General features: G+C 40.1%; 1 protein-coding gene across 1 annotated transcript in view; it reads left to right on the forward strand.

Moving 5' to 3' along the window:
• The window catches only part of LOC129088805 (inactive N-acetylated-alpha-linked acidic dipeptidase-like protein 2), a 422,940-nt gene extending 420,566 nt beyond the window's left edge, over window positions 1-2,374 (forward strand). The window contains exon 15 of the mRNA XM_054596036.1: window positions 2,119-2,374. Within this exon, the coding sequence (XP_054452011.1) occupies window positions 2,119-2,374 (256 nt within the window). The remainder of the gene's footprint in view (window positions 1-2,118) is intronic.
• Window positions 2,375-10,111: the final 7,737 nt, after the last annotated feature.

The following is a 10,111-nucleotide window of genomic DNA, read 5'->3' on the forward strand; positions in this document are numbered from 1 at the left end:
GGATGTCATATTCATGTATCGTGTGCTTTTTTTGTACCTTTCATGTCTTAACTTCTCTTTTAACTTCTGTGCACCATGGACACCAGATTCATCAGTTTTGCTTAGACCTAAATACAGTTTTTTTGCACTTTTCACAACCATGTCCGGGGATCCGGCACGCAGCCATGGTTGCCATTGTTTACACCAGGGATCAGCTGTTATCATTCCATAACACGGCAGTGTTACTACCGGAGGAGAGACCCGATGTTGCCCGCGAGCTGAACATTGGGTCTCTCCTGATGGGGAGAACGGTCCGCCATGAGGAGACGTTATAAACACGTCCTCCCCTCCATCATCATGGGAAACGTGAGGTCTCCCCCAACAAGATGGACGAGTAATTTGCACAGACTCGCCATCAGAGGGAATACCGGGAATGTAGCATCATGGTGTTTACAGAGACATGGCTAACGGAGCTAATTCCGGACACAAACGCTGCACTGGACGGTTTCCGTATCATACGGGGGGACAGGACAAAGGAGAGCAGTAAGAGGAAGGGAGGATGTCTGGCAGTGTTTGCCCTCCTCCTTCTCTCTGGTGACTTTAACCATGTCCCTCCGTCCTCCACTCTGCCCACATTCACCCAATACGTCACATGCCACACCAGAGACAATAAAACACTGGATCTGTTCTATGCCAACACCAAGGAAGCATACACCTCATCACCTCTCCCTCCCCTGGGAAGATTTGATCACAAGCTGGTGCACCTCCTGCCTGTGTACAAACCTCTTGTGCACAGACAGCCAGCTGTCACATGAACAGTCAAAAGATGGTCCGATGAGGACAACCTGGACAACCTCACTACCCGTCCACAGTATGTGCGGATATAGGATTGTGATTACGACCTGGTGTCCTGCAGCACGGGGGCCCCACAAGGAACCGTTCTGGCTCCCTTCCTCTTCACCATATACACCTCAGACTTCACACACAACTCCGCTAACTGTCACCTGCAAAAGTTCTCTGACGACTCTGCAATCGTCGGCCTCATCACAGCCGGTGATGACAGGGAATACAGAGAACTGAACCAGGACTTTATAGGATGGTACCAGCGGAACCGCCTCCAGATCAACTGCGGGAAAACCAAAGAGCTGGTGGTGGACTTCTGCCGGGGTAAACACTCTCCTCCAGTACCAGTGAACATCCAGGGAATGGACATTGAGATTGTGAAATCTTATAAGTACCTGGGTGTTCACCTGAACAATAAACTGGACTGGACTGACAACACTAACGCACTCTACAAAAAGGTCAGAGCAGACTCTATCTGCTGAGGAGACTGAGGTCCTGTGCAGTTCAGGGAGCACTCCACAGGACCTGACAATATCGATCCAATACATCCACCGTGCAATATACATCTGTGCAATATTAACAATCATTCTGTCCGTTTGTATAATATTTTAGTTATTGTTGTTTTTTTAAAGTTGTTTTACCTATTTAATATACTTTACTGTGTGATTACTTATTTATTGTACTTGTTTTTTTATCTTGTTTTCTACTTATGTTTCTTATTTGTTTGTTTGTACTATCCACTCTGCTGCTGTAATCCTGCAAATTTCCCCGCTGTGGGATTTATAAAGGATTATCTTATTTTATCTTATTCTGCTCACTAAGCTATTCATTAGTTGTGTTTTCATTCAATTGTCAAGACAATTTTACACATACTTTTGTTGCAAAAAAAATCCAAATTAGGTGCATTTCCATTAACTAACATAGTTAGTTTCATCACAATTTAGTGCTATAGCCTACTTTCTTTATAGCAGAAAAATGGAGGAGAGTATTCAGGAATTTTATTTAATTACTATCGCCATGCTTCATGCTGTCTGCAAAACTGATCCATCATGTGAAATAAATGTTTTCTACGTTAGAATTTTTCTGATTATTTATTTGTTTTCATATCCCATATAGCATATCAACTGTTATTTAATATTTGCAAAAACAACCTCAAGCAAGCTTAAAAACTTTTTTGCGCTATTGAGGAAGTTATTATTATTATTTTGCCAGCTTTTTCTGCAATACTTGAAAATGTGCATCAAAATATGTGAATGGAAATACAGCTATTGACACACTTTTTCTCTCTCTCTATAGGAATCTGTTATACAGCCCTCCAGAGAAGACTCCTCAATTTTCCATCCTCAGGTTCTCACAGGAAGCTGTCCTGCATTGCAATGTCAACGGCAAAGCAGCCAAACACAACACTGCAGACAAGGAAGTACTTTGCCAAAGCACCCTGAACCAGTCTCTGTCTCTCATCCTTAGGGCCATCCGCTCAGCCGAGAGGCTGGTGTGTTTTGGCTTGGACCTGTTTGAAAATTACCCAAATGAACAATATGATCTCGTCTGATGCAGACCCACGAGTGAGCTTGAAAGCACCTAAGAACAAGTCAATTAAGTTTAAAAACATATTCAAAACACAATTGAGCCTCTTCCAAAACCTCCTCCTACTTATCCCACTACTCCCACAGAATCAGAGAGAGATTAAAATTTTTGATAATGACAAAAGTGTAAAAATGTCTGAGTTAAGTCTCAGCAGGTCTAGCCATGTTAGAGAAGGAAAATGTTCACAGGGGTTAACACTTTAGTTGCATACACATTGGTCAATGTACATTGTGGCAGTATGCATAGTTTTATGTGCCCATAGAGAGACATTTGGGAATTTTATAGCCTGGGTCTTAATTATTGTGTCTATTCTGGCTAATGGTTCATGCTCCTTTTGCACTCCACCGATATTGTAGGGATATGGGAAACACAACTATATGACGAAGCAAAGTATGGATATCCAGTTATCCTTAAGGGCCTTCTTCAGCAATAAGCCATTCTACTATCAGCCTACCAATAACAACCTTTAGCTGTTCCAAAATTACTGTAAGCAATGGCATTAAACAACCTTTTCACTTTTCTTAGAGAGCAATAACACACATTGAATACAAACTAACACAGCTATTCGAAGAATAAATGCTCTTAGCAATAATGAATGCAGTGTAGCTAACAAACAGCATCTTAAAAGTAAAATCATTAAAAAAACTGTAATAAAAGTATCCTATAAGCACAATCTTAAAAACACTCACTTATCACTGCAAAGAGCCGCAAAATTGAAGGAAGAAATTATTTTGACAAAGATTGTTCTTTATTCTCCTCCCATTCTCCCCCTAATGAATGCCATCATCCAGTGCTCTCTCTCATTGTGCAGCAGTTTGCTCTGCCTGTGACGTTAAGAGCTTTGGGGGTCTAAGGCTGACTTGTTAGATATGAAACCTGAAGAGACCTTATCAAAACATGTCATGTGATGAAACATTTATATAAAAACTATTGTGCATCAGGTTTTTTTGTAGTTAGGCATGATGTTTGCTAGAACAGTGTTGACATGAAAAAAATATTTCATACATAACCTTAAGCTATTTGTCATAATTTGACTGTGATTTACTTTTTTAAGCATGATTTTTAGCATGGGTGAGAAGGCATGGGATGGGCTGCAGTAAACTAACTTTTAAGATGTTCTGAGGGATGATTTCAGATAGAAAATACAAACAACATTATCTGCATTTGCTTATCCACAGTCATATAGATGCATTTCAATAAGTTATTTTAGTTCTGAAAATGTGGTGTTTATTTATTAATTACATCTTAGATACACATTTTGTATGGTAAATTGCATTTTAATTAGATTTTCAGGTTTGTAAATAAGCAGACTTGCAATATTCATCTTGGAAAATAATACCTTTCAGGGATCAAAATTGTAAAGGTTCATTGCTTTAAATCATGTGCCTTTTATCAGAAAAAAAAATCGTTAAAAGTAACATGTCAAATGTTGTACCAAAAAATGGCTAAGGCTTTAGATTTTCATTGATGATCAATTAGGCCTGTCCACCACTGTTTTGTTAATGTATGTTTCACCAGTTGATGCATTTAAGTGTTCTCAGACTGGAATTTTTATTATTTTAAAACAATTGCATACAAAATCAATATACAACCCACAAAGTCCATGTGTGTAGCTACCTACAGTATGTGCAATTGGCTGTTTGTAAATGGTAAAGGGACTGTACCACTCAAAGCGCTTTAACACTATGTCATCATTCACCCATATTCATACACTAAGGATACACCCATCAGGACACTAATTAACATTCATACACATAACTAACACCACAGCAACTTGGGGTTAAGTGTATTGCCCAAGGCCACAACATCATAGACTGCCGGAGCCGGAGATCAAACCGCCAATCCTCTGATCGGAGGACGATCCTGCTCACCACTGAGCGAGCCACAGTCGCATATAATCACTAAATCTTTTGAAATTGCATGAAAAATACAAAATGAAAAGTTTTCTTCAGCTTTTGGTTAACTAGACATGACCAATAATGATAGACTGCTGTGTCCTATTATTACAGGAATTCAATCTGACCAGAGAGCCCTGAGGTGCTTTAAATTAAATAGAAATGTTGACTAGGTGTTCTTAAATTTGTGAATGTTTTGAAAAAAGATGAGGTACAAGACTTGCATATGAACCCAGCACATCAGTGGACTAAAAATTAGTATCCCCATATGAGAGAAAAGTTGCATCCTTGGTTGGTCGTTGTACATTTTATAAAATCAATCTCATAGTGTATTGTCTAATGTTGAGACATACTGTTTATTGAAACTGGTACTGTAGCACAAACTTAAAGTAGTAGTGTGTAATATTAGGGGGGATTTTTTGGGGGCAGAAATAAAATGTAATATCAATAATTATGTTTTCATAATGACCTGAAACTAAGAATCGTTTAATTTTTAAATGATGACTGCTTTTTTTTTTTTTTTTTTTTTTTTTTTTTTTTTTACGTCTGTTCAACTAGCATAAACCCCTTCTCTGAATTTGCTCTCTCTTCAGACTCTCTAATACACAAGTAAAGCACACACGCAAGGCTACTAGCAATATTTTACAAACAAGCAAAAACGAAACCTAACAGTATCTGTATAACTGTTTAGCTTAGTTTGTTCTTGTAAACTTCTCTGCTGACTGTTACAAAGCAGCCCCTCCTCTCTCTACCAGCAGTACCTGTGATTCAAATCAGAGGGAGGAGGACAGAGGAAAGGAAGAATTACTGATTCGGACTGATGTCTTTGTTCCTTATTCTTTATAAACCTCACTCAGAAAAGTTATTTATTTAATTAATATTTAATTTTGTTTCCAGTGAAATATTAAAGACTTAATATAGTGACTTTGCTGCACTTAACATAACTGTTCCTGAACAAGGTTTAGTTCTATTTTAAAAAATAAATAATCTAATCTCTTCTGAATTGATTTGTTTTAAAATTCTATATATGGGTTTAAAATAAATTACTTATTCATGTAAAGCACTGGAGATTGATAAGAATAGCTCAGAGTAGTGTTAAAATCCTTAAGATACCTATCTCTACCTGATGGCCACCGTAGTTCTCCAACATGCTTGGAAAGGGAGGGAGAGCAGAGGAGTATTTAGTTGGTTGCCATCTGCACCATCAATACTAGATGCCACCAAATTTTACACTCTGTTCCTTTAATTTACTGTAAGCAGCACCTAGACAACATAGCAGACTATCCTGCAGACATGTAACTGCCATGCTTTCAGTCAAGTCTGCCAGTCACCAATTGCTGCTAATTATTCAACCATGTAAGACATTGCTGCACACTATGTTGTGCTGGCACAGGTATAAATATGTAGCACATCACTTGGTCATACCATAATAACACATTTTACAGATTTCTGACATGGTGAAAGGTTATGTGTTACAGTACGGCAAGTCTGCCTCACAGCATGAATCTTCTGCATCTGTTTTGTTTTACACTTGCATGATAATACGTCCACGTAGAACTTCATCATTTCTCACTTATTACTGTGCTATGACTTCATACTTTTATGTTAAATTGAAGCATCCTGTTCTAAAAGATCTGTTTCCATACAACATAACTACATTGTCAATTAAGTTTCGAGGGGGAAAAAAATAAGTTTCTGATCATAGTTCGTAGATGTCCATGTGAGGTTGGGGTGGATGGCTAGGTTAACAACGGGCTTTCACCCAGGAGACTGCTGGTTGTGTCCTGTGTGAATTGAAAAAGTCAACATTGACTTATTTAACGTAATGTTAAATGTTTAAAGTGACGTACATAAGATAAGATCAAACATACTTTTTTTAAGACAAAGCATGATCTTTTACTAAACATAACCAAATAGTTTGTTTTTGTTTGTTGTTGTCTTGTTTAGGCAACAAAAGTTGTTGCATTTCTTGTTTGGTTAAAATTTTCAAATTTGAGAATGCATTAGCATTGTATGGCAATGTAATTTTTTAGAGAAAGGGTTGCAAACCATTGTACAAAAAGATTTAAAGTGGTTCCCAACTATTTTTTGATATCTTTTGAGTTGGCTTCGTTAATTACTAGCGGTAACTAAGAAGGTACAGGCTTTCACTACTTTAATGTGAGTAAAAGAAAGCATTACATTAATGTCATAATTTGCCGTGCACAAGTCATCATTGCCCCACCTCTTAAGAGGCATCAACTCACAGGATGAAAAATACTTTAGTTGGTTGAACCATGAGCTATTTAGAGTATTTATTTGACATTTTTTAGGTTTAGGTTGTACTAATATGCAAAATTACATCATTTTTAATAGAATTAAGCACTACTGCAATTGTAATGTGGAATTTGACCAAAACTGTTACCCAGGATTAATGCTCACACTGCACTCTCTTCTTTTTTTTTCCACATTGCTCTTTTGAATAAGAAAAACGACAAAACATTTTTTTAAATCCTATGACACGTTTAAAATGTAACTGTAAAAATAAGCTGACCGACTCTCTTATTGAACAGTTATTATCTCAATCATCTGATGATTCAATATGGCCTGGTTTCTATATGCATGACATCATTAATTCCGTAGCTTAAGCAATGATTCTTCTGGCATGAATTTGTGTCCTTTTAACTGTTAATGTTTTCAACTTTTAAAGCAATAAAGAACATTTTAAACACTTGACTTTGTTCCTGCTCATGTCAAAGAAAATGCTAAAAAACATAATTTTTTGACACAATCAGCACAATAAATCCCTTTAAATCCAGCAAACACTTCTGCAATGGAACTGCAGCTGAAAATCTTGTTTTTGTTGACCTGTTGTTTAAATTCTTACCTTGCCATAATGATGTATAAGTGTGTTTCAGTAAACTGTTGGTGCTTTTCATTATGCTAACTTATGCTTTCCTCGCGAAACACTGGTGTTTCCTTTGCAGAAGCTTATTCTGCACCCATGATGTAAAAGAGGTTTGACGGCATGACATATTGCTGAAATTATTTTAAACCATGGCAGGACTACCTATATATATATATATATATATATATATATACAGCGGGTAAAATAAGTATTGAACACGTCACCATTTTTCTCAGTAAATATATTTCTAAAGGTGCTATTGACATGAAATGTTCACCAGATGTCGGTAACAACCCAAGTAATCCATACATACAAGAAAAGCAAACAAATAAGTTCAGAAATTAAGTTATGTGTAATAGAATGGAATGACACAGGGAAAATGTATGCCCTGTGTATCAATATTATTAACAGGGCTACACTGTGGTGTAGTGGTTAGCACTGTCGCCTCACAGCAAGAGGGGTCTAGGTTAAATTCCCGGACCAGACGGCCTTCTGTGTGGAGTTTGCGTGTTCTCCCCGTGTCAGCGTGGGTTCTCTCCGGGTTCTCCGGCTTCCTCCCGCAGTCCAAAGACATGCACCTTAGGTTATTCGATGACTCTAAATTGCCCGTAGGTGTGAATGTGAGCCTGAATGGTTGTTTGTCTCTATATGTCAGCCCTGTGATAGGCTGGCGACCTGTCCCTTCACCCATTGACAGCTGAGATCGGCTCCAGCATCCCCGCGACCCTTAACTGGATAAGCGGTTACAGAAGATGATAGATGAATGAAAGATGAAATATTATTAACAACATCAACAGAAACATGGGAGGGGGTGAAAAACCTCACCATCGCTTCTGATGGGGGGGAGACCTGGGAACACGACCTTCGCTGTTGAGGTGCTCCCTCGGTTCATAGCCATGGCAGTCATTTAATTCAATTAAATTCAACTCAGAAAAAAAGGAAGAAACCTTAGGGAGAGGAACAGAGGAGGGATCACTCTATCAGGATTGCAGCAGTAGCCCAACACTCCCAGCCCCAGTTGTCATCACAAGCGGAAAGTCCCAGCAAAGAGACGTCAGAGGTGGGTTTCTTTGGAGGCTGATGTACCGGACATTGATAGGACATTGTCGTGATGACGACAATGTCCTATCGGTCAGGCAGGTGGCCGCTGAATACAGTGTTACAAGAGAGAGGGGCTTGACGGAACCCCTTGCTTTGATTTTGCTGCCCATGTTAACAGGTTAGAGCAGCAACCACACACGGGACCGACACAGCTGAGGCGCGTCTTGGTTTTACTTAAAACCATATTTCGTTAAGAAGATGGGACTTTGATGAAAGAGTGATTACAGTGAGATCAGACACAGGCTGGAGACATTTTAAAATGAGTAGTGTTGTTGTATTATACCTCCCACAGCATAAGCTACTATCTCTCTCTCTCTATATATATATATATATATATATATATATATATATATATATATATATATATATATATGTAAATGTCTTTATACATCTACATATAAATATATACCTCATTCTTAAAATAATAATTAAGTGAGTGATTATAGCTCCCTCCCATCTCAGATGCTATTGAGGTTTCCTTGAGCAAAGAAGTCAGACTTGCCCCAGCCATCGTTAATGTTACTAGTAACATCTGTGCTTCTCCTACATGTCTGTTGGCTTCGTCTTGGCGCCGAAATTTGTGTTTTTTTGTTACTTTTTGTTATTTTTCTTTTACTTATTTAATTGTTTAAACTGAAGTGCACTATGGCAGCGAGACACGTACAGTTTGTCGTTGTCTATCTGCACTTTTCTGCACTTTTCACCTCCGTGTCCGGAGACTCAGCCCGCAGCCATGGCCCCCATTGTTTACAGCAGGGGTCAGCTGTTAGCGCTCCGGGACACGGCGCTGCTGCTGCCGGAGGAGAGACCCGAGGTTCCCCGTGAGCTGAGGAGGAGACGGGGATGCCGTGCTGGGGCAGAACGTCGAGCCAGGATGAGACGTTTCAAACCTGTCCTCCCCTCCATCATCATGGGAAGCGTGAGGTCTCTCCCCAACAAGATGGACGAGTTATCAGCACTGACTCGCCATCAGAAGGAAAACCGGGAGTGTAGCGTCATGGTGTTCACGGAGACATGGCTCACGGAGCTGACTCCGGACACGAACGCTGCACTGGACGGGTTCCGCATCATACGGGCAGACAGGACGACGGAGAGCGGTAAGAGGAAGGGAGGAGGTCTGGCAGTGTTTGTGAATGATAGATGCTGTAACTCTGGGCACATCACTGTTAAGGAGTAGACCTGTACAGAGGACATTGAGCTGTTGGCCGTTAGCATGAGGCCGGTCTATTTACCGAGGGAATTCTCGCACGTTATCATGATAGCTGCGTATATTCCCCCCTCTGCTAACGGAGAAGCGGCCTGTGACGTCATACACTCGCCGACAAGCAGGCTGCTGACACAACACACCAATGCCCTCCTCCTCCTCTCTGGTGACTTTAACCATGCCCCTCCGTCCTCCACTCACCTTCACCCAGTACATCACCTGCCCCACCAGAGACAACAAAACCCTGGACCTGCTGTATGCCAACACCAAGGAGGCATACACATCAACACCCCTCCCTCCCTGGGAAGATCTGACCACAACCTGTTGCACCTCCGGCCTGTGTACAAACCTCTTGTGCACAGGCAGCCAGCTGTGACCCGCACAGTCAAAAGATGGTCCGATGAAGCCGAGGAGGCTCTTAAGGACTGTTTCGACTCGACTGTGTGGGAAGTGTTCAGTGATGCCCATGGGGAGGACATCGACAGTCTCAGACACCATAACCGACTACATCAACTTTTGTGTGGAGAACACCGTACCCACCAGGACTGTACGATGTTTTTCCAACAGCAAACCATGGATCAATCCTGAGATAAAGACCCTCCTCAAGGAGAAGAA

This window comes from Anoplopoma fimbria, chromosome 3, assembly GCF_027596085.1.
Source record: "Anoplopoma fimbria isolate UVic2021 breed Golden Eagle Sablefish chromosome 3, Afim_UVic_2022, whole genome shotgun sequence".
Taxonomy (NCBI): domain Eukaryota; kingdom Metazoa; phylum Chordata; class Actinopteri; order Perciformes; family Anoplopomatidae; genus Anoplopoma; species Anoplopoma fimbria.